This window comes from Cetorhinus maximus, chromosome 6 (assembly GCF_964194155.1).
Source record: "Cetorhinus maximus chromosome 6, sCetMax3.hap1.1, whole genome shotgun sequence".
NCBI classification, from domain to species: domain Eukaryota; kingdom Metazoa; phylum Chordata; class Chondrichthyes; order Lamniformes; family Cetorhinidae; genus Cetorhinus; species Cetorhinus maximus.
Window position 1 is genome coordinate 59,563,904 of NC_135884.1, and position 25,776 is coordinate 59,589,679.

A 25,776-nucleotide genomic window follows, 5' to 3' on the forward strand; every position below is an offset into this window, starting at 1 on the left:
ACCATGTTTTAAAATTAGGGGTTGCTGTTTTAGGATAGAGTTGAGGATAATTTTTTTCTCTCAGAGAACCCTCTGCCTCCGAAGGCAGTGGAAGCAGGGTCATTGAATATTTTTATGGCACAGGTAGATAAGATTCTCGCTGGGCAAGGGAATCTAAGGTTTCGGGGGGTAGGTAGGAATGTGGAATTCAAAACACAAACAGATCAGCCATGATCTTATTGAATGGTGGAGCAGGCTCAAAGGGACGAATGGCCTACTTCTGCTCCCATTTCATATGATCTATCTGGCTTTGCAGAGAGGTCAATAACCAGAGAGCATAGACTTTAAATAATTGCTATAAGGATTAGACAGGAATTGAGGAAAAATATTTCCACCCAGAGGGTGGTGGTCTGGAACTCACTGTCTGAAAGGTGGTAGAGGCAGAAACCCTTGTGGCATTTAAAAAATGTGCAAGTGAAGTGCCATTACTTACAAGGCTATGGACCAAGGGTTGGAAAGTAAGATTAGACTACATAAATGCTAGCAAGGCAAGATGGACTCCTTCTATGCTGTAAATTCTAGGATTCGCTTACAACTACTGCCAGCAGATTGCACACCACATGGCTGCTGCAGTCATTGCAAAGAGCTAGCCATTAACCATCTAGTCCTTCCATTGACATGAATATATATTCATTTAATTTTGTGCCTTGAGTGAAAACAATACACTGAAGCATCCAAAGTTTCAGTAAAAGTATTATATCAAGCAGAAAAGATGATTAAGGGTTTTCATTAGACACTGGATATGGATGAGAATTGGCAGTAGGGCAATTAGGGATAGGCAACAGCCAGCGATGTTCAAATCCTAGGAATTAATTTTTAAAAATGTGGTAGATAGAGGTAGTAAGATGGGCAGGAGAATAAATGCACGGCCAAAAAACAAAATACCAGAGATACTGAAAGATCAAACAAAATCAGAAAATGATGGAAATGCTCAGATCAGGCATTTGTCAAGAGAACACAAGTCCTGTTATAGATATGGAACTTTTCCTCAGAAGTGCAAAGTATTTTAGATGAACAGTATTTAAAAAGAAACAGATCAAAGGAAGGGGCGGCAGGCTTGGGGAACACAGCTAAAGGCACAGATAGAAAAAAAATTGATCTGTAAAATCCTTAGATGAACATAGGATATGGTAAAAGAGAAGCGAAATATGCACAAGACAAAAGCATACATCATTATACAAGTAAAAAACTTATAAAAAACAACACATGAGAATAAATAAAGGGGGTTAGGTAGATAAATGGGAAGCATGAAAAATTGGTGCAGTCAGCGGTGGCTGAACAGCATAGTTGGGAGCAAAAAAGCTGGTGCCCCCCAAAGGATAGCTGACAAATACTATGAAACCCATAATTTACCCTACCCCAAACAGAAAAGTACAATAATTCAACCCAAATGTGACTGTTTTTCACTCGGCCAAGTTGAGTTTTGGTCCTGGATTGGCTCTGCAGCAAAACACATTATTTCCAGTAAAGGAAAGGGGATCTATGAAAAAAGACGTACACCCATATAAGGTCTTTCACGACCTCTGGACGTCCCAATGCATGTTACAACCTTGAAACGTGGTCAATGTTGTAATGCAGCCTAAATTGGCCACAGCAAAGGTCCTGCAGACAGCAGTGGGATAATGCTCACATAATCTGCTTTAGTGATGCTTGGTTGAAGGATAAACACTGGACAGAGCGATTCAGGGTCAACCTCTGTTAATGAGCTGGTTTAGGAGGTGGGTGGTTGAAGCTGGAGCTAACAGGTGTGCTTTTGGGGTTTCCCCCTCCTCCCCAACCTCGAATCAATGGTGAGAGATTGGGCCGCAGGTGCTGGGCTTTTCAAACTACTCAGGCTCCCCTCCCTTCCCGGGACAACCGCCTCATCCCCTCCTTCCCTGGGGAAGCGATCCCGGGGCCAACAGCCGCCGGACATGTTCCAAACTGCAGTGAAATGAAAGGCGATGCCTCCGGCCTAGGTCTCGGGTGGGGGGAGGGAAGGTGGGCGGTGGGGCGCTGCTGCAGGTTCCGACGACATCGCAATGAGAGCCGAGCCGCTGCTCCCAGCACAGAGCAGGCCGCAGCCTCGCTCCTCTCTTACCTCCGAGGCCATAGTTTCCATGGTTACTGAGCGACCCGGAGCCCCCGCCACTGGGAGAGGAGTAAGGATTTACCAACACTCAGGCGGGAAGGGGAGACCAGGAATATGTACTGTAAAATAATCTCTAGTTAAACAAGTATTTCATGATGGCTTTTTTCACTGAAGTTTATTCATTTACAGTTGTAAATATTTTTGAATGCTATCGTTAAGCATTGTATGTTGCAATACGGTCTTTCGCAGATTAAGTCCCTTTTCTCTGTGGGAAAGTCCGAACCTTTGCTCTGCGCATGCGTCTCCTTGTGGAGACGTCGCAGGCGGTAGCTGACGCAGGCGCAGTGCGTGGGGAGGAGAGTCAGCTGGCTCAGTGTTGAGGGTTGTAATGTCACCTTGTGGGTGTTGGCTGCTCAACCGGTTATTGCTCTGTTGCGAGTTCAGAAAGTGAGTTTTGGGCACGCTAATAGGTACGGGAGGAATTGCTAGTGTCTGCTTGTTCCCCTGAGAGCCACAGGATAACTTTTCGGTGGGCATTACCAGAAGTCCTGGGTTCAAGTTCCACTCTAGGGCTTAAGTACTAAAGTCAAGTTGTACTGAGGGAGTCTTTCAGATGAGATGTTAAACTGAGGCTCCATCTGCCTGTTCTGGTGGATGTAAAAGATTCCATTGCACCATTTGGAGGAAGAGCAATCCCTTGTGTTCTGTCAATATTTATTTATCCTCAATCAATATCACAGAAGAACAGGTTATCTGGTCGTTAGTGCATTGCTGTTTGTGGGATTTTGATGGATACAAATTGACTGCTGTGCTTCCTACATTGCAACAGTAATAAATATATAATAATATGCATAATATATATGTAATAATACAATGTATAATAACAACAATAAACAATAACACTACTTATTGGGTGTAAAGTGCATTGAAACATCTGGTGGTTATCAAAAATCACTATATTGTGCAAGATTGTTCTATCCTTTATTAGGAGCTGTTGTGATCTTTCCTCAGCACTGGTAATTGTAGAAGGCTTGTTCTATCCCGACTCAGACCAGTTAATGTTAACCCTTGGTAAAACACTTCGACTCAGTGACACACTTTCTTAGTGTTTCATCATCACTACAAAAGTGATATGAACTGTCCACATTCTCCTGCATCTGATTTAAAGACACTCTTTTTAATTCAGATATCTCTTTATTGTTTACGGGCTTTTAAAACCTTACTTTTGTCACATCCAAGTGCCCCTCATTTTGGAGGCTTACATTGAAGTCTGTTGTGGTAATTCCTGTTATTTTTTTCCCCAATATGTTTCATGCTGGTTGGTTCAGGGCAGTCTAAGTGGTGTACCTCCCCTTCCCATTCTGCTATTCTATTTGCTTTGGTTTTGTCAGTTAAGGTGGTAAGTGATAATAACACTGGGTAAGTAATGGTTTGCAAATAAACTTTCAGGCTTGTATGAAGTTTGTTCAGAGGTATTTGTCATTTGCTGTAAAAAAAAATCTAATTTGAAGTGTTGAACTGCTGTAGTATGACAAACAATGAGATTAATTGTAGAATAAGGGCAAGGAAATATGATAGACTTCACAAGTTACTACCAGAGAATTCAGATATGTGACTATTTCATTTTATCTTCCGCCACTTGGATTTGTGTGTTGCTTGGAATTTTAGTGTATCCAAAATGTGGAAAGGTTGTTAATTGGTTATTCATGTGACATAATCTTCCAGAGTTGATGACTAACCCTAAATGAGAATTTTAGGCTGTGATTGATTTTCATTCTACCAATTTGTTTGAAGCTGCATTTTTTCAGATGGCTGCAAGGGATACTGAAATGGCAATTAGGTCTCTTTTTTCTCTCTCTCATGCATAGATGCATCCTGTTTTCTCTATCTTCAATTTGGTTTTATTATTTTCTGGTATTTCTTTTTCTACAGCCCATGCATTACTAGATTTGTCTATTTATTCTTGTCATTAGATATTAATAGGGAATTTTCACAACAGTTATGAATGCTAGTAAAGCCCTATCTTTTCCCAACTCTTTCTCTATAAAGAGAGAATGCAACAGAAATACTGAGATTAATTGACATATCTCATACTTAACTGAGATTGGTGGGTTAAGAAATCACTTAAAGTTAGGTCCCCTGTCAAACACATGGGTTAGTTGGTTTGAAAACCTTCCCTAACATAACAAAAGGAGTACAGATAAAGTAGGTGTTTTGGCCCCGCTTAACTTATTTATCTAACATGGTCTCTCACTTTTATTTCTTTATTCTTTCATTGGATGTGGATGTCGCTGTCCATCTCTAATTGCTTTTGAACTGAGTGGTTTGCCAGGCCATTTCAGACAGCAGTTAAAAGTCAACCACATTGCTGTGGACCTAGAATCACATGTAGGCCAGACCAGATAAGGATAGCGGATTTCCTGCCCTAAAGGACATTAGTGAACCAGATGGGTTTTTGCAACAATTGGTAGTTTCAGTCACCATTACTGAGACTAGCTTTATATTCCAGATTTATTAACTGTGTTTAAATTCTACCAGCTGCCATGGTGAAATTTGAATCCGCGTCCCCAGAGCATTAGCCTGGACCTCTGGATTACTAGTCCAGTGACGTTCCCACTGTGCCACTGTCTCCCCCTAAACCACCACATCTAACTGACTCTTAAATAGCTATAAGGTATTTTTTGCAGGTCTGTTCTAAGTGCTAACTATTCTCGGGTAAAGAGAACCTTCCCGATGTCAGTCCTAAACTTGCCCTTACATGGCTTGAATGAATATCTGCTTGCCCTGTGCCTTTCCTCCTGGTTTACTTTGAAGTCATGTTCTAGTTTTATATTCTCTATGATTTAATATCTTATATGCCTCTACAAGAATTACTGTGGATTATCTCCATGCTAAGAAATGTACTAAGTTATAATTCATATAAATGAGCTTAACTCAGAACAAGGTGGTTCAATTTGCAGGTGACAGATGGCCTTTTTTTGTAGTCATCTCTGTTCAAGGTTTTCATGTTGAGCCATTCCAAGTGGCATCACCTGTCCTTTATTTTAGTATGTAGCAGTTTATACTTGTAATAAATTTAATCTATTCTGTCCATTCACAGGTTGTGTCTAACTTCTGTTGCTCCAATGCTCTTTTCCCCGACACAAACTCACCACCAGATTGTTCTCACGTGCACAATGAATTCTTCTTGCCATATCATCAGCAAATTTAATCATGTCACTGATGTAAATTAGGAACAACAGAGCTCCTAGCACAGAGCACTGGGATAATCCACAGTATTTCCTATGTTCTGATCACTCCCTTAATAAACCCCGTTGCTACCTTCCTTTCCACTGGTTTCTTATCTATTTCTATATTTTTCCTTGAATTCCCATTGCTTTGAGATTATGCAGCAGCCTTTCATGAGCACCTTTGTCAAAGTCTTTCTTAAGAGCCAAACACTCAACAACATGAAGTTTTCCACAGTTCATTTCAAATATTACCACCTGAAAAGTAAATTAAGATAAAAACAAAACTTTCCTCTTCCAAAACCATGTTGCTGCCATGTGTCAAGTTGTTATTGTACAAATAATCCTCAAATCTGAAATGTTGAGCTTTATAGATACAAAAAAAAAATTGGCAACTGTTTCTAAGCAGGAACATGACAATTTCTGAATTCTGCTTGCTGTTTAGGACCTGAAGCAGCATTTAAATTGTAGCTGCTGTAATTGTTATACAGTAATAAGTGCAGGCATGCAGACTAACTTGCTAAATAAGCTGTTTTTGCTTTTTTATTGCAGATGCTAACTGATTCAGAAGAGATTGCTGGGATCTACCAAGAGATCAGCAAATTCCCAAACCCACTGAAAGGCTGGATTGGACCACAGGTTTCTTTGAAGCATGGGGGGAAATACTGCACTATCTACTCAGGTATTAGAATGATTGATTTGAAGAAGGGGAGCATCAAGGTATATGTGTTGATTAGATTGTGCCTTATGTAATTATGGTGTCCTCCCTTAAATCCCAGAAATAAGCCTTGCAAGGGATGAAGTGCCTTTATTGTTTTTAAATAGATTCTTTTGAGTCACAACAATGGGTAACCTAGTGGTTATGGCACTGAAGAATAATACAGTAGAGTGGTTATGGCATGAGATAATATTACAACATGTCGAGTTGTAAAATTAGAGTTAATGAACCTGATAATTTGTGGGCTAGTATCAGAAGAATAACCATGAAAAATGCTGGATTAAAAATCCATGTGATCATCAATGTCCTTAAGGACATGGAATCAGCCATCCTTGCTATAAGTTATATGTATTTCCATTCCCACATTTTATGATTTTTTACTGTTCTCAACAGTTAAGGATGGGCCTTTTCCATGTCATCTCCATCCAAGAATAAATAAAAAATATTCTTCTATGTAAACTCTGTGTACAAGTTCAGTAAAATTAAGGTGTGGAAAATGTATGAGCTAATCCTCTGAAGTTGTTCCACCTATCTCATTACAAGAGTTATTTGAGCTTTGGGTTCTCAAACTGAATGTTTTCACCTGAAAGGGAATTAAGGCACCTTAACACAGTTTCTCTGTTTGACACCTAGAAGTGCTTGTTTGATCTTGTATGGTGATCTTATAAATGCAGTGAAAGTATAACTGGGTTTTGTGTTAGCATGTGGATATTTACAGACACTATTATGAATTTCTTTGGTTTGAGGTTAAGTGAGATGGGATAATGCATTCAAAATCATTAAATCTCTTGGATGGACTCCTGAAAAGAGTTCTTCTGTAGTAAGATAAAACCTTATTTAGTAATGTCAATGAAAATTAAAGGGGCATTGGCTGAATGGAAAACAAGTTTGGCACAGTTTTGCTAACACAAATTAATGCCTTCATATTTCAGAATGATTTGTGTCTTGGGTTTGAATTTAACTTGAGAGGATTAGCCTTCTTATTAACAAAAAGCCCTGTTTTACATCACTGTGATACTCAGCAGTGTCCACGTTTGTGTAAGAAGAAAAAATAATGGAAATACTCAGGTCAGGCAGCATTTGTGGAAGAGAAACAGAGTTTATGTTTCTTCAGAAGTGGATAAAGTTATGAGGTTCACTAGTTTCAAGTAAGTACAGAGGCAGGGAAAGAAATAAAGAGGAAGATCTGTGATGGGCTGGAAGGCAGGAGAGATTAAATGACTAAAGGAATGATGCTGCAGAGCAAAAGGAGATGTTCATGGGACGTTTTAATGATAATAGCAGAATTGTGACCAAGAATTGCTCTCCGGAAAAATGGGGGCAGTGGTTATGATCTGAAATTGTTAAACTTGCAAGGCTTTGAGGTGCATCAGCAAAGGCCTCAACTTCATCCCCTATGTTGTCATCTCAATGAATTTCGAGCTCTACATGGCACTGAGCTCTCCTTCCACACTTTTGCCTCTGCACCCATTTCTTTGGCCAGTATTCATCGCCTCCTGCACAGTAAGATTTTTCTCTCTTCTTCAGAATTTTTGTCCCTCTAGGCCCTGCTCTGGCTTCTTACCCTTTTTAGATCTTTTCATTGCCGTTGTAAATTGGCCATCTGTTTTTCTACTCTGCTCACTCATACTAACCTAATTCCCGCTGAGCTTGCAGCACTCGTTCTCTCACACCATTGTCACTAAACCTGCAGGCAAGGGTGATGATGTTGTTTGACAAACCGCCTTCTACCTTGAGAAAACTGCCACCTCCTCCTAGCTCCTCCTGGCCATAATCACTGAACATCAAGCCAGAATTTCCTAGACTGTCACAGGTCTCATCTCCTCAAGGAGACACCCCGGACAGCCTCCAGTTTCATGGAAGAAGCCCCGCACAGTCCATTTCCATTCTTTTCCACAACAGGACTGCCCTGGTAGGCCTATCATTTCAGCCTGTTCTAGCTCCACAAAACTGTCCAGCTCAACCCTATTTTTGTTCCCTTTGTCCTGTTTCTTTCCACGCACATTCACAGCTCTTCCGACACTCTCCTCCACATCAAGCGTTTCCAGTTTCTTGGCCCTAACTATCTCCATTTTCACCATGGACGTACAATCCCTCTATGAATCCAATTCCATTCATGACAGCTTGAGGGGCCCTCTACTGCTTCCTTGAATGTAAGACAAGTCCTAATCAAACATCCTCTGCCTGCCTGACTTCGTTTTCACATTGAATAACTTCTCCTTGACTTCACTCACTTCTTCCAAATAAAAGGTGTTGCTGTGGTAACCTTTACAGGTCCCAGCTGTGCATGTCTTTTGGTGGGATATGTGGAATGTTCTTTGTTACAGTCCTACATGGATCCCCTCCCTTACCCTTTTCCAGTGCATTCATGACTGTATCAATGCCATTTTCCCTCTCTCCATGAACTTAAAAATTTAATCAATTTTGCTTTCAATTTCCACCCTTCCCTTGTCTTCACATGGTATATTTCTGACTTTTTCCTTCCTTGATTCCATGTCCATTTCAGGGGTAGGCTATTGACCAACATCCATGAAAAGATCTCTGATTCCCACAACTACCTAGACCACACTTTCTCCTACTCTATCTTTTGCCCATGGCACCTTTTCATGTAAGTGCAGGAGATGAACCTCTTCCCATCCCACAATCCAGAGCCCCAAACACTGCTTCCAGGTGAAACAGCAATTTATTTGCACTTTTTTCAATTCAGTATTCTGTATTCATCCTTCAATATGATCTCCTTTACATTGGGGAGACCAAGCTCACAGTGGGTAACTGCTTTGCAGAACACCTTCATTTAGTCCACAAGCATGCGCCCCAGGCCTTAACTCCTCTTTCGTGCCAGCTCCTCATAGCCCTCAACTCCCCAATATTTCAAGAATCTATCTACCTCTTCTTTAAATACTTTCGGTGATCTAGCCTCCACAACTTTCTGGGGTAGAGAATACCAGACATTCACTACCCTCTGAAAGAAGAAATTCCTTTGCTTCTCAGTTTTAAATGAGTATCCCTTTATTCTGTAACTATGTCCCCTGGTTCGCAACTCCCCCACTAGTGGAAACATCTTCCCAACATCTACCCTGTCAAGCCCCCTCAGAATCTTGTATGTTTCAAGTAGATACCCCTCATTCTTCTAAACTCTAATGAATAAAGGCCCAACCTGTTTAGCTGTTCTTGATAAGTCAATCCCTTCATCTCAGGAGTCAGCCTCGTGAATCTCTTTTGAGCTGCTTCCAATGCCATTATATCCTTTCATAAATACGGGGACCAAAACTGTACACAGTACTTAAGGTGCGGCCTCACCAACACTCTGTACAGTTGTAACAAGACTTCCCTATATTTAAATTCTGACCCCCTAGCAATACAGGCCAAAATTCCATTTGCCTTCTTAATTACTTGCTGCACTGCATGCTAGCTTTTTGTGTTTCATGCCAAGAACACCCAGATTCCTCTGTGCTGCACTTTTTAAGCAGCCTCTTTCCATTTAAATAATAGTCTGCCTTTTGATTCTTCCTTCCAAAATGCATGACCTCACACTTTCCTCCCTTAAACTCCATCTGCCAAGTTTTTGCCCACTGACTCAACCTATCTGTATCCCCTTGCAGATTTCTTATGTCCTCATCACAACATGCCCTCATGCCTATTTTTGTATTGTCAGCAAAGTTGGATACATTACGCTCTGCCCCCTCCTCCAAGTCATAAATATAGATCGTAACTAATTGAGGCCCCAGGAGTGATCCTTGTGGCACTCCACTAGTTACATCTTCCCAACCTGAAAAAGACCCACTAATCCCAACTCTGTCTTCTGTGTGTTAACCAATCATCAATCCATGCTGATACATTAACCCCAATCACATGAGCTCCTATCTTGTGCAATAACCTTTTATGTGGCACCTTTATCGAATAGAACCATAGAATACTACAGCACAGAAAACAGGCCATTCGGCCCTTCTAGTCTGTGCCGAAATATTATTCCACTAGTCCCATTGACCTGCATCTAGTCCATAACCCTCTAGACCCTTCCCATCCATGTATCTATCTAATTTATTCTTAAAACTTAAGAGTGAGCCCGCATTTACCACGTCAGATGGTAGCTCGTTCCACACTCTCACCACTCTCTGAGTGAAGATGTTCCCCCTAAATCTTTCCCCTTTCACCCTAAAGCCATGTCCTCTCGTGTTTATTTCTCCTAATCTAAGTGGAAAGAGCCTACTGGCATTTACTCTGTCTATACCCCTCACAATTTTGTAAACTTCTGTCAAATCTCCCCTCATTCTTCTACGCTCCAAGGAATAAAGTCCTCACCTGTTTAATCTTTCCCTGTAACTCAACTCCTTAAGACCCGGCAACATCCTAGTAAATCTTCTCTGCACTCTCTCAATCTTACTGATATCCTTCCTGTAGTTAGGCAACCAGAACTGCACACAATACTCCAAAGTTGGCCTCACCAATGTCTTATACAACCTCACCATAACATCCCAACTCCTATACTCACTACTTTGATTTATGAAGGCCAGTATGCCAAAAGCTTTCTTTACAACCTTGTCTACCTGTGACGCCACTTTCAGGGAATTATGTATCTGAACTCCCAGATCCCTTTGTTCCTCCGCACTCCTCAGTGCCCTACCATTTACTCTGTATGTCCTACCTTGGTTTGACCTTCCAAAATGTAACACCTCACATTTTTCCGCATTCCGAATGCTTTCTGGAAATCCAAATACGCTGCATCTACTGGTTCCCCCTCAAAGCACTCTATCAAATTTGTTGAAGATGATTTCCCTTTCACAAAATCATGTTGATTCTGTTTGATTGCGTTAAACTTTTCTAAATGTCCTGATGTTTCTTCCTTAACAATGGACTCTAGAATTTTCCCAACGATAGATGTTAGGCTGACTGGTCTATAGTTTCCTGCTTTTTGTCTCCCTCCCTTCTTGAATAGGGGCGTCACATTAGCAGTTTTCCAATCTGCTGGGACCCTCCCAGAATCGAGTGAGTTCTGGAATATTTTGACCAATGCCTCCACTATCTCTGCAGACACTTCCTTTAATTGTAAGGAGTGTATGTGGAAGCATAAAATTATAGAGGTACTGCAAGATTAAATGAATTGGCAAAATTGGCAAATGCATTTCAATTTAGGCAAATGTAAGGTCTTCCATTTTGGACCAATAACAGGTAGAATAAGGCACTTTGTAAATGGTGCAAAGCTCGAAACAGTGGAGGTTCAAATAGACTTGGGGGTACAGAGATTATTAGAATGTCATGAACAGGTACATACAGTGAAATAAAAGGCCAATGGAATGCTGACCTTTGTATTGAGAGGGTGAGAATACAAAGAAGGGGGGAGGGGGTAAAAGTCATGTTTCAACTATATAAACCCCTGGTTCAACCACACCTAGAGCATTGTGAGCAGTTTTGGGCACCACAACTTAGGAAGGATATGTTGATCTTGGAGGGAAGACAGCGTAAGCTTGACCAGAATGATATCTCGACTCCGAGGGTTAAATTCTGAGGCAAGATCACACAAACTCGAGCTAGACATTTCAGGAGTGAATTTAAGAAACAATTCTACATGTAAAGGATAGTAGAAGTTTGGAACTCCCTTCTGCAAATTGGAATTGATTCTAGATAATTTGTAAATTTTAAATTTGAGATTGATTGACTTTGTTACTAAAAGGTGCTAAGGGAGATCGGGGCAAAGGCAACTTAGCTGTTAGGTCATAGATCAGCTTTGATCTCGTTCAATGGCAGAACAGGATCAAGGGCTAAATTACCAACTCATGTTCCTATGTGCCTAACACATTTACAGTGTCACAGCAAATAGCAACCAGACCTATTCTTACCCCACTGGAGGTACACAGAATCACAGAATCTTTACAGTGCATAAGGAGGCCATTTGGCCCATTGAGTCTGCACTGGCTCTTTGAAAGAGCATTCTACCTAGTCCCACTCCCCTGTCCTGTCCCGGTAACCTTGCACATTCTTTCTTTTCAGATAGCAATCCAATACCTCGATTGAACCTCCCTCCAGCACCCTCTCAGGAAGCTCATTCTAGACTCCAATCACCCTTTGGGTGAAAAAAATTTTCCTCACATACCGTTACTCCTTTTGCCAATTATTTTGAACGTGTGCCCTCTAGTTCTTGATGCTCTTTTGAGTGGGAACAGTTTCTCACTATTTACCCTGTCCATACTCCTCAGGATCTTGAATACCTCTACCAAATCTCCTCTCAGCCTTCTTTTTTCCAAGGAAAACAGTTCCAAGCTCTTCAATCTATTCTTATAGCTACAGTTCTTTATCCCTGGAATAATTCTTGTGAATCTCCTCTGTACTCTCTCCAAAGGCTTCACATCCTTCCTCAAGTATGGTGCCCAGAACTGGACACAATACTTCAGATGAGGCCTAACTAGTATTTTATACAAATTCAACATTACCTCTTTACTCTTGTATTCAATTCCCCTGTTAATAAAGCCTAAGATACTATATGTTTGCTTAACTGTTCTCTCAACATGCCCTGCCATCTTCAATGACTTATGTACATATAGACTGAGGCCATCTCTTTTAGAGTTTCTCCCTCTATTTTATACTGTGTCTCCATATTCTTCCTGTCAAAATGAATCACCTCACGTTTCTCTGCATTGAGCTTCATCTGCCACTTGTCTTCCCAATCCACAAAAATGCCTTTGTCCTTTTTAAAGTTTGAAAGTTTGTCTTTTGCTTCATGTCATCTATTGATGGGAAATGATGATGCTTAATTTCTGTTGCAGAATGGTCTCAGAGAGATCTGGAACGAGCTGAGTGGGTGAAGTTCTGCCGAGAGTACATTGTATTCTGTGATGAAAATTCCATTGTGCACACTTGCCCTTCAGGAAAATGCACAGAATTCCAGGGCGAGTGAGTATAACCAGGGCAGTGCTATGCACAGATCAAGAGATCATTGACTAATAGTTGTTTGGTAATACAGAACTTGAGTATTGCTGAAAAAAAAAGATATACTGTCGAAATTTTTTCTCTTGCAATCATCAGGACAGCTACAGTAAAGATAAACCAACAGTAAAGGGAACAACAATTTATACTGCAAGAGAAGAGAGTGCTGATTGGTTGGCAAGTGGACTCTGATTGGTAGAGACATTGCCATGGAAAATGCAGCAGAGAACTGTTAACTGCCAAGTTTTTGTTTCAAATTCAAACCAGGCAAGTTGACTCTGGCCAAGGCATTGCTATGGGGAATGAACAAGGGAATGGTGGTTTCCCCAAGCTTTTTTTGAGTTGGAGAAGGCGGAATGTGTGGACATGCTCCTTCTGTCTGCAAAGGACAGGGCCCTGTGTGTGAATATATGTGGCTTTTGCACAGATCCACAAAAATGTCTTTGTCCTTTTTAAAGTTTGAAAGTTTGCCTTTTGCTTCATGTCATGTATAGATGGGAAATGATGCTTAATTTCTGTTGCAGAATGTCTGAGAGAGATCTGGAGTGAGCTGAGTGGGTGAAGTATTAACTACGTAGATGATGGGATAGGGAACCTCATGTCCAAATTTGTTGATGATACAAAGATAGACGACATTGTATTGGTGCAATTTGCTAAATAGTCCTGGCGATGCTAAAAATTGCACTGAAAACCAATTTAAGATTATCAGTCGGGCTTACAGTATGGCTCATTTACGCATGCTAGAAGCCACATATATTCGCACATAGGGCTCTGTCCTTTGCAGGCAGAAGGAGCATGCCTGCGCATTATGGCTTTTCCAACTAAACAAAAGCTTGGGGGACAGCCATTCCCTGGTTCATTCCCCATGGTAGTGCCTTGACCAGAGTTGACCTGCCTGGTTTGAATTTGAAGCAAAAGTTTGGCAGTTAACTATTCCCTGCTGCATTCTCCATGGCAACGCCTCGTTCAATGAGTCAGCACTCTCTCCTCATGCAGTATAAATTGTTGTTCCTTTTACTGTTTATCTTGCATAGCTGTTCTGATGAATGCAAGATGAAAAGCTTTGATTGGGTGTCTCTTTTTTTCTGCAATACTTAAGGTCATTGACTGTTGATTTAAGCTCTACCTCTGGCAAGTTTAACTCCAGTGCTTCATCTGGGGAGCGGTGGTATCTATTACCATACTGGGTGATATCAACTGACATAATACAGACCAGGGATTGGAACCTGACATCTCTTTCGCTAAATTGTCAGGATCTGGAATGATCTACCTGAAAAGGTGGTGGAAGCTGATTCCATAAATAATTTGAAAAGGCAGTTGAACAGGCACTTGAGAATGACAAACTTAACAGGGTTGCAGACATAAAGTGAGAGTGTGTGACTAAATATGACTGCTCTTTCAAAGAGCCAGTACAGGCATGATGGGTAAAACAGCCTTCTTTCTTGTATGTTTCTACGAAGCTCCTTGTGTATATGGTTCAATGGCATAGTTGTGATAATTTCTTATACAGTGGTCAATTTATTGTCTTGATGTTATGGTAGAATTGTTGAGAATGGGGGTGAAGGAATAAAACAATTCTAGATCTAATTCTTCTGTTCCATGAAAGGATTTTGATGTTCTTTTCTATATTAGAATGCTTGAATCATTAGCTGACAGGATTATGAATTAGCATTACGACAATGAGTTTGTTAGATTTTACATCAGAATTAACATCATTCTGAACTTTGACCCACAGATTACTGAATAGAGATTCACCCTCTGGCACTTTGAAAGCTGTCCTCAGGGGGCATACCAACAAGAAGGGGGAGGAACAGCAATATCTGGAGGTAATTAAGGCTAAGGCACCATGAAGAAGGGAAGGAGCTTAGTTTAAGTGTGTGGGTGCATTATCTGCTGGAATGTACTGCAGCACTGGATGGAGTAAGCAGAAAAGATTAAAATTGACGGAATATTTTCTCCCCTCCACCCTACAAGTCCCCTAAAAAAGCTTGTTAAGGCTGAAGGTGGCTCCCAGATGAAATCAAATTATATCTCACTAGGATTTAACGTGTGCTAGTTTGTGCAGATTCACCATCAACTCCTGAAAAGCCACGAGGAATGTCTCAATTTATAAAATTATTCTGTAAGGACATGTTCCACTCGGAACCATCATTTGCTATGTGAAACATGATGGTTTTTGATTTTCTGGGATTATGAAAGTACAGCCCTCACCACTTCTAGTAGTTGCATTGGCGCTAATGCGACTTGCCTGCTATGTGCATTGGAAGGTTGGAAGAAATACTACTATTACTATTGAAAGTCACAATGGAAGCTGTAATCCCACACCATTTAGAGGGGATTAAGCACACAAAATAATTGGATTTTAATGAGGTACTATCTGTTTATTGAACATGTTTATTACTACAAAGATTGCTGAGTAGTGTAAACTGTAACCAAGCACCAGTTACAGGTGATTAAATATATAAAGAGGTTGCACTTTAACAAGCTGTCAACTACTGAGTGGAACATAGGAATACACATAGGCCATTCAACCCCACGAGCCTACTCAGTTATTCGGTTAGACCATGGCTGATCTGTATCTTAATTTTGCCTACCTGTTTCAGCTTGGTAAACTTTACTACCCTCACCAAACAAAAACCTATCAGTCTCAATTTAAGATTTACAATTGACCTTGCCTCAACAACTTATTGGAGGAGAGAGTTTCAGATTGCCAGAGTGAACCCATGTTTGTACCCAATATACCCAGCGCACCTAATGCACTGTAAGTAGCAACTTTATCATTGATTATAATGGAAATGGAAGTTGTTAGCACTTTTTGGCTAATGTAAATGACTGCAAGTGTCAAGGTGGGTGGCTTAAATACTGGGGACTATCAGCCAAGGAAGGCAGTTGGTCTGCGATGAATAATGTAGTGTAGGAATTTTATTGATTTTAAGTTTGAATATGGACAAACTGTTGCAAAACATTTCCTCAGGAAATGAAGTGGCTGGAAAGAATCCATGACACTGTAACTTGTGGAAGGAGCAGGCTTGATGCCCTGATTGTCCAAAATGGTCTTTCTTGCTGTACACTTTTTTGCTTTCCTATGCCCCAGGTTCTTTTTAATGATAATTGCTTGCATTCATTGTTGAGGGGGGAGCTGCTTCAGGGAATAAACATACCAATTTTGTTTTAAATTCATGTTGTTCCTGAACTCGGATTTGACTGCTTCCTTCATCTGATGCTGATTAATTGAGATATTGCATTCTGCTGCTATAACATCATCAAAAATGAAGTGAAAACCCCGATTACAGCACTTCTGGTTGCTATATTGGCGGAGTTGGACCAGCTCTGAGGAAATTCCTGGCCATAATGTATGAGCGTCATGTATAATTGTCTGGATAAATTTAAGAGTTTAAAAATAAATAAAGCTCTCCTGATGGTTTAGTATACAAGTGCACTTCTTGGTCATGGTAGTGAGCCAGATAGAATGCCAAGGCCCTGCTTTTGAAAACCTGCCTATGCTGTGTTGGCTGATTTCAGCCAAGACAGTATCAATTGATCTGAATGCCCTGAGCTAGGAAAGTGGAAAGACAGCCAGTGTTGCCACATCTGATATATTTAATACTTTACAGTGGAATGAGCACAAATAGGAGTGTTTCATGAAAACGGTTCAGCTGTGATGCCACCCATGAATGAATAGCCCACCAACATTCACTGTCCATTTTTGCATGAAGATTGATTATCTGGCAAGATTTCACAGCACTCCCGGCACTTGTAGCTGTATGCACTCCAAGTCATTACCTTAAGAAGAGGAGAGAAAATTGATAAAATTTTTCTAAGTGTTTTTCTTAGAATTGACAGCACAGAAGCAGCCATTTGACCCAACAAGCCTATGCTGGTGTTTATGCTCCCCATGAGTCTCCTGCCATTTGACTGTAATTGTGGATTTGAACCATTTTGAAGCACATCTGTAAGTTGTAGGAAGCAAAGGCTACTTAAAAGCTGCCAAAAAGCATTTCAATTTCTAGCAGTGACTGCATACTTGAGCCCCTAACCTTGATCAGCTTTGACCTTGACTTTTAACAACTTGGACCCAAGTTTGTTTGCTTAAGTAGGAAAAGGATGAGCTCTACATCAGGCAAATCAAAACGATGATTGTGGATTTCTAGATATGTTGACAGGTACCCTTGAATCTCAGATACCTGAATGACAAAAAAAAAAAATCCGGGAAGCTATGGGACTGAAGGTCTTTGAAGTCAGTCAACATGTATGTCCTGTTTTGTGTGACTCGAACCTTAACAATCAGCCCTGAATCACACAAGATTATTTATTGGAGAATACATAGGATTCCCACCACATTTTGCATAGCGTTAAAGTTAAATTCAGCACAATGCACATTATCTAGGGTATGTTGTAAGCCTCGCATATAGGGCTGAATTCTCTTGCCTGAGTTCTGCTCCTGCCATCTGGAGGAATTGTGGGTTGTGAAATCACACATGTTGAAGCCATCAGAGATGGACGCTACACAAGTATGTAGGGAGGTTCAAGTGTGCCTCCATTCCTGGTCACCGGCCATAGATCAACTAATTCACAAAGCCAGATAGGGCCTTCGGAGATAAGTGGGAAATTCCCCACCGTTAGGCGCACTGCTAGAGTTGTGGTCAATTCTCGGAGCGGAGGCTTCCAAATTGTCTGCTCGCTCAACTGCTGGAGGGCCACCATGATTTCATGGGCAACCTCCGAACACGATAGTCCCCCCCCACCCCCAGTGCACTGGATGAAAAATCCAGTTCACGTCGGGAGAGTGCCCGAATTAAGTACCTACCACAGCTGGACTGGTAACCGTTTCTCTCACCGTCTCTTCTTGAAAATCCCATGGAGCGGGGAGTTAGCCCAATAGGAATTTCCTCCCATTTTCTGGCTTCCCTGCTTCCAGACCCTCTGCCATGGGCCATTGATAATTCAGCCCATAGTGTCAAGCTTGAACATGTTTGCACTCTTACCTCTGAGTTCAAAGGTCATAGATGCAAGCCCTATTCCAGGGATTTGAGCGCTCAATCTACACTGATATTTGAGCGCAGTATTACAGGACTGCACTGCAGGAAAATGTAGTCTTTTGGATTAAACTGAAGCCCAGTCTGCCCTGTTGGGTGGATATAAAAGATCTCATGGCACTATTAGGAAGAAGAGCACCAGAATGCTCCTGGTGCCCTTGCCAACCTTTATCCCTCAACCAACGACACTAAAACAGATCAGTCATTTGTCTCACTGCTGTTTGTGGGACCTTGCTGCATGCTGATTGGTTGCCACATTACATTTGAAGAACTATTGTAACGTAAAGTACTTCATTATTACTTAATTCTCTTCATTGTTGCCCAGTCAACACAGGGGAGCTCTCAGTCGTTTGGCATAATGTTGCAACCATTTTCCTGGCAATGTTAAAAGCAGAGTGTACAGTTATTTAGCTATAATGTTCCATGCATAACGTCTTAATACTTTTGCTGTGGATTGATTGCTCTTACCCACAGATCTGGAGCAAAACCTCAAAGGAGAGGAGCATAAACCTGACAGCACTTGACAAGCATGGCAAAGTGTATGAAGATGGTATGTGTTTACTCAATCATCTCCACACTTTGCAAGTGTCTGAGAGCCACGTAGTGTTAAGCAGAAATTTCTTCCAGTTAAATGTTGGGAAGATTGAACATTGTTTTTGGTCACCACTCCAAACTCTGTCTCCTAGCTACAGCTCCTTTCCTCCAGCTGGCAACAGTATGAGACTAAACCAATTTTTTTTTTTTTGCAATCTTTGTGTCGTATCATGGCTGCAAGAGCAGGTCAGAGACTGGGAATTCTGTGGCAAGTAACTCACCTGACTCCCCAAAACCTGTCCACCATCTGCAAGGCTCAAGTCAGGAGTTTGATGGAACACTACACTTGCCTAGGTGGGTGCAGTTCTAACAACACTCAAGAAACTCAACACCATCCAGGACAAAGTAGCGCACCCGATTGGCACCCCACCCACCACCTTCCACAATCACTTGCTCCACAACTGATGCATAGTGGCAGTCATGTGTACCATTTACAAGATGCACTGCAGCTACTCACCAAGGCTCCTTTGACAGCACCTTTCAAACCCATGACCTCTACCACCAAGAAGTACAAGGAGAGCAGATGCATGGGATCACCACCACCTGCAAGCTTGCCTCCAAGCTACACACAATCGTGACTTGGAACTATATTGCTGTTCCTTCTCTGTTGCTGGGTCAAAGTCCTGGAACTCCCTTCCTAACAGCACTGAAGGTGTATCCACGCAACATGAACTGCGGTGGTTCAAGGAAGCAGCTCACCACCACCTTCTGAAGGGCAATTAGGGATAGGCAATAAATGCTGGCCTAGCCAGCAATGCCCGCATCCCATGAAAGAATAAAAAAAAATTGACCCTGAGCTGAGCTTACAACCATATATTTGCACCTAAAGCTAAGATGGCCTATTTCCTCTTTTGTTACATTGTCTGATTTCGCTCCAGTCGCACCTCGTGCTGAAACCCTTCACCTGTGCCTTTGTTACCTCAAGAATTGACTATTCCAAAGCACTCTTGGTTGGTCCCCAACATTTTACCTATTGTAGACTTGAGGTTTTCCAAACCACTGCTGCCCGTGTCTTAACTCACCCCAAGTTTCGATTACCTGACACCACCTGTGCTTGTTGACTTGCATTGGTTTCTGGTCAAGCGATGTCTTGATTTTAAAATTCTTATCCTTGTTTTCAAAGCCTTCCATAGCCTTGCCCCTCCCTATTTCTGTAATCTCCTCGAGTCCCAAGATATCTGCAATCATCTAATACTGGCCTCTTGAGCATTCTCAATTTTAATCTCTTCACCATTGGTGGCTGTGCCTTCAGCTTCTGAGACCGAGCTTTGGAATACCATCTTTATACTTCTTCACCTCGCTAGCTCGTTTTCCTCCTTGAGGAAATAGCTTAAAAACTGCCTCTTTGACCAAGCTTTTGGTCATCTAATTTAATATCTTTCTGTGCCTTGGTTACATGTTTTAATTTGTACTGCTCCTGTGAAGCATCTTGGGATGTTTTATTATGTTAATGATGCCATATAAATATAAGTTGTTGTTGATACTAAGTCTGTTCATAGTTCACTGGTTTAGTCTGGAACAATTTTGTTTCCCTGAACACACATTTACATCTTATCAAATTAGCTTATTGAATGCACACTTGTGGGATATCTAATTTTAGTCACTTGGTAGAACAGAACTTGAGTATTATGAAAAAAAAGGAGACATGATGTTGGAGCTTTTTGCCTTGCACTCATTAGGACAGAATTGCAAGAATGTCCCCGAAGCTTTAATTTGGTAGTAAAAGTAGCAATGCACGGACATGTTCTTTGTGCTGGCAAAGGGCAGGACCCTGTGTGTGAATATATGTAGCTTCTAGCACACATAAGTGAGCCATACGGCGAGCCCAACTGAGCTTTAATTGGTTATTCATGTAATTCTTAACACAATCAGGACTGTTTAGTAAGTGTTGTCCAATTGCGGAATCACATCTAAAATTGGGCACTGTTCTGAGTTTTGCAAACACGGGTTCGTTGAATACAGTCAGTAATTTGCCTGTTGCGAGCAGCCAAAGGGATGCACTGTTTCATATGATCCACCTATCGTTAGGGAATACGGCCTATATACCTGGTATCACACCGGCATTGAAATTCATTTACCACATTACTCATCTGTGTGATAGGCAGAGTGTCATTTGGCTTGATGACAGGATCCTGTTACTGGAACATACCACTTTTGTTGCCGCTGCATAGTAGCAGCGTGAAACAGCTAGCTACATCTGTTGTTTAAATTTTTGAGATACAAATAGTTGTTTGCTAGTACAGAACTTGAGTATTGCTGAATAAATGACATGTCAGTCACCAACAATGGTGCATTCTCCTTGGCAATGCCACTTGCCAATCTATCAGCACATACAGTATAAATTGTTGCTTTCCCCCCATATAATGGTGTTCTTGCAAATGTCCTAATGAGTTCAAGACAAAAAGCTTAGACATGTTTCTTTCTAACATACCTTACCCTTCCAGGGTAATCTGAGGTAAACTGGGCACTGTTCAGGAACGTGGGCAGCCTTAGGCCCATCCATGAGTTTGTGTGAGATATGGCAAGCAATGATCTGACCGAGGTAGCTATTATTCTGCAGGATAGCTTTGTTGTGCCCTATTTCAGCATCAAGCTTGCACAGTGAGCAAATGGCTCAGGCCCTATTTACGAGGTTGCCAATAAAGCCAATCTTATAGCACATGGAATTATAGGAATCTCAACGTATGTATTGAGAAGTGAAGGTGGGCTGCATTGCGCCTTTTTCAACTAAACAAAAGCTTGGGGGACATTCCCAATGGCAATGCCTTGACCAATCAGAGTCAACTTCCTTGTTTTTAATTTAAACAAAAGCTTGGCAGCTAACTGTTCACTGGTGCATTCTCCATGGCTACCCATCAGAGTCTACTTGCCAACCAATCAGCACCCTCTTCTCATGCAGTATAAATTATTGTTCTCTTTGAGATTTGGTATTCTTGTGATTCTGTCCTGATGGGTGCACTTCAGAAAGCTTCGACAGTTTGTCTGTTTTTTTCAGTAATATCTAATTCTGCACAACCCAATTAATGTAATTATAAGAATAGAATCTTTTTAGGGAAGAAATTGTGCTGTGATCTATATGTTACACTATCAGTTTGCTATTTTAAATATTTTATTCAGGTTTCCAAAGATGATTATCAAAAGATTTGGTTACATTTTTAATGAGGGAATATCTGTTGTTTTTCTCGAGGTCCTTTGTCATTTATTTTGATTGCAGCTTCTAAGATTGGCGTGTGTGCTGTCTTTTTTGCTAGATATTAACCAGTAACTGATTTCTCTTGTTGTCTTTCCCTCTGCTCTCACCACCCAGATCAGTTTGGTTGTCTTGCATGGTCTCATTCTGAGACTCATATTCTGTACATTGCTGAAAAGAAAAGACCCAAAACAGCATCCTTCTTCCAAACTAAACCAGCGTTCAGTGCTGAAGAGGAGAATTACAACAGCGATAAATCGAAAAAATGTCAGAAACCTGTGCAAGTACAGTGCTGTTATTATTTATAGACATGCCTCCAGAAAAACATTAGACCTGATGTTCTTATTCCACAAGACTGCCATTTGTTAGCTCAGAGACAAATGGGAGCTATGTTCCCTGAACAATCTTTAACCTCTCACTCACTGTTGGCTAGCTAATTACAAGTCAGCATGAACTACCTCTAGCTTTCTGTCTGTGTTTTGGTAGTTGATTTTCACTACAACTAAAAATACTGGGCTAACTCTGCCTTCATAGTGATCTCTTGTTCTCTGTCATGAAACTATTAATGTGTATAATATTTTGGAAAATATTTTTCTTTTAAAATAGAGGTTTAGTCTGTGGGTGTATCTTAATTATATTAAAGCCAGCTAGCCCGGGTGCTTTGATGTGTACTAGTTTTGAATGTAAGAGAGATAATGTGCATTTGCATTTTTTGAATAAAGCATTCAAGAAGTGGGGTGAAAACTTGAAGCCTATCTAGCAGCTACCAAGCAATATGTTTATATTACTAATAAAATTGGTACTACAAAAGGGGTTTAATTGTTAAAAGTTGAAGTTCAAAGAGGCTGATGAGACAATGAGAATTTGAATTCAATCAGTGGTGGCAGGTATAACTTCAGTTTTCGGGTGTGCAGGACAGAGGCAATTTGAGATCAAAAGGCAGCTGCAAGCCTCCTACTGGCTCCACAGGAACCAAGTGAGAAGAACCTCATTTTGAATTCGTACGGTGAAATTAGTTTGGGAATTTGTTAAAAGTTATGATAGTAGTAATTTGTAGCCATGTGTATATCTTTTTTAAGCTGTATAAATTAATAAAATTGTTTCCTTTAGTTTAATGTAATACCTCGAGAACTGGTGGCCTGACTCTGAATTTAGAGTCACATCTCAAACATAACACTTAAAGTTATAGGTTATGACAGATGTTTAAAGTTTCCCTCTGGGATTTTTAAATAACTCTGCTTTATCAACTGCATTGGTCATAACATCCTCCATCAAGAAGAATGTCAGGGAATTACTGCCACAGTGCATACCCTTGGGAGCTCTTGATCATTAGGAAGGAGATGGAAGAATATGGTCTTTTGCCTGATGATCTTGTCAAACACAGGAGAGCTGCTTGATCTGCTTGAGTAGTGTGCGGAATAAGACAGTTTACATGTGAAGCATTCTTACTTGGCCAAATGATCTTTGTGATCTTATCTTGCAGGGGGATCAGTATCTGTATTGGGAGGACTGGGGGGAAACCCTGGTGAAAAGGAACACCCCGGTACTGTGTGTATTGGATGTTGAGAGTGGCAACATCTTTATACTGCAAGGAATTCCTGAACACATTTCTCCTGGGCAGGTTGGTGTAATTCTTCATTGTTCACATCTCTCTTTTATTAGGCTTCAAGTGTTAACGTCATAAATCAGAACTGTGCTCTTTGAGGTGGCAAGATATATTAAGAGCATGAATGTGCTGTGGGATAGACTGATAATATTGTTTTATGTGTTTTCTGATCTCTCCCATACAGTCAGTGTTATCCCTAAGTGGAGGTTCTGTTCTCCCTCACCACACCACGTAAGATGTAAAACATTACAGTATTGGTAACCCAGACATAGACTAGAACGTCCTTGAGTTACCTGGCCTACAACAGTATTGGTGCATGCTTGCAGCCTGTCCTCGTGGGTGAATGAAAAAAATAACGTCACAGGAATGAAATTCTTATACCAATTACAAAAAAAATCTGTTCATCTGAGGTAGAAAATTGGAATTTGATCTAATTAGTAAAACCTTACTGCGGCCTCTGATTGTCTTTGATTTTTCACCATTTTCAGTATCTAGAGGAGCCTTGGTTATTTCCAATGATGAGAGCATTTGAATGTACACTGACCATCTGCAGGAGTTGATATGACAGCAGCAATGCCAGATGATGCTTTTGCACCAGACTGTTTACTGTTCCCTCTATTCTTAGTTGCAGATTAGAAAGCAGATACCTCCATTAACATTTTGGAGATGTAATTTAAGTAGGAAAAATGTAACAAAAAGATGCCATGTTCAAAGTAGTTTGTATTCCTTCCACCATTGGTATTCTATACATGTTGAAGGTCAAAATAAACATTTAATTTTATCTGTGATAATGTTTATAGTGAACTAAACAATGAATTTTCCCACAATGCTAAGTCTTACACGAAGATATATCTGTTCCTTGCGCTGTCTAAGACACTTCCATTGTGCTTCGTGCTGTAGAACTGTTAGCAGATATTTTCTGTAGCAAGTTCATTTGTGACATAAAGTTTTGTCTCTGACATCAGCAGTAGAGGGCCACTTCCCCCTTTCCGGAAGTGGAGCTGGAAAGGAGGGAGTTGCAAATTACTGCTTCTTGACTGCCTCTGATTACAAAGTATAAAAAAATAGCAAGGGCAGTGACAAGGGATTTGGCTATGTCCTTTTATTAACAGTCAGGAATTATAGAGCAACTCAGCTGAAATACCGACTGTAGTACATCAATGAAACCAATAAATGGTACTGTATCATTTCTTCGTGTTATTTTCAGTTACTTAAAATCCGATGAAGCACTAGACACTGATTAAAAATGCTGTTTTTTTGTGATAAACCCATTTTCAGCTATAATATTAAAGCTGTGCCATGTTATATCCAAGAATATTTTTAATGCAAAGAAATTAAGTTTTAAAACACTGCCCGGTTGCACTGATACATGGAACATTTTTACGTTTGGCGATATTCAAATGAGTTTGAGCAGCAATTTGGCCAAAAAGACACTCTTCTGAAAAGTAGCGCAATTTGTGCCCAGATCTCCAATTGTGCCCAAAGTGAAACTCTACCTGACATTGTCCATCTGTTGTTGGAATTTATTTTTATGTATGGGTGAGAGACTATAGGAGGCCATCTGAGCAGCTATTGCTATAAAGCAATTTGTAGCAAGAGGTTAATATTAGGAGTATGACATTTGAGTTAATGCCAGTTCTATAATGCCAAGTTCTTGACTGGCTTCCAGAATACCGAGGACAAAATTTGAATATGGTTGTAACAAATAAATGTTCCTTTATATCCAAAAATTTGAAGGCTACAAATATACTTTTTCTGTATCTCAAAGGTTATGGACAACATAAGCAGATCTGCTTATTGCTATGTTTTTCAGGCAATCTGGGCCCCGAAGGACACTGGCATCATATTTGTTGGCTGGTGGCATATGCCTTGGCGACTAGGTCTCAAGTACTGCACCAACCGCAAGTAAGTCACTGAATGATATCCCTAACGCAGTTCGGGCAACACTTAAAGTCTTAAAAAATACTGGATTTCTATCGTGCTTTTCATGACTTCATGATGCCCCAAAGCACTTTAAGCCAATGCTGTACTTTTGAAGTGTAGTCGCTGTTGTAATGTTGGAAATGCAGCAGCCAATTTACACACAGCAAGTCCCCACAAGCACCAATGGCCAGTTTTTTAGTATGTTGGTTGAGGGGTAAATATTGACCAGGGCGCCTGATTTTTGAGTTGAGTCCTTTCAATGTAGCAATTCTCCCAAGCTAATCAAACTGGTAGTAACATTGCCATCATTCTGTATTCCAATCAGAGGTTTAACTTTCTAATTATTAGCAATTTTTTTGGATGATGGTGCAAACTGAGACCAGAATAAAGTATTTTTTTCCAAAAATGTCCTTTATTTTAAAAAAATTATAAATTAACATTCCATAATCAT

At 40.7% G+C, this 25,776-nt stretch overlaps 2 protein-coding genes across 6 annotated transcripts in view; one reads left to right on the plus strand and one right to left on the minus strand.

Annotated features, from left to right (window-relative positions):
- LOC144681778 (acylamino-acid-releasing enzyme-like) overlaps positions 1–2,287 on the minus strand; it is an 89,362-nt gene extending 87,075 nt beyond the window's left edge. Inside the window, exon 1 of the mRNA XM_078543772.1 lies at positions 2,120–2,287. Coding sequence (XP_078399898.1) covers positions 2,120–2,140 — 21 coding nt within the window. The 5' untranslated portion in view covers positions 2,141–2,287. The remainder of the gene's footprint in view (positions 1–2,119) is intronic.
- A 158-nt stretch (positions 2,288–2,445) lies between these two features.
- The window catches only part of LOC144681779 (acylamino-acid-releasing enzyme-like), a 62,293-nt gene continuing 38,962 nt past the window's right edge, over positions 2,446–25,776 (plus strand). The window contains exons 1-8 of one of the 5 annotated variants that reach the window (XM_078543773.1): positions 2,446–2,580; positions 5,890–6,019; positions 12,817–12,943; positions 14,712–14,802; positions 18,487–18,562; positions 21,914–22,080; positions 23,280–23,417; positions 25,216–25,307. In XM_078543773.1, coding sequence (XP_078399899.1) covers positions 5,890–6,019; positions 12,817–12,943; positions 14,712–14,802; positions 18,487–18,562; positions 21,914–22,080; positions 23,280–23,417; positions 25,216–25,307 — 821 coding nt within the window. In that variant the 5' untranslated portion in view covers positions 2,446–2,580. Of the gene's footprint in view, positions 2,640–5,889; positions 6,020–12,816; positions 12,944–14,711; positions 14,803–18,486; positions 18,563–21,913; positions 22,081–23,279; positions 23,418–25,215; positions 25,308–25,776 lie in introns of all 5 variants that reach the window. The other 4 variants (XM_078543774.1, XM_078543775.1, XM_078543776.1 and 1 more) reach the window with 4 other exon arrangements.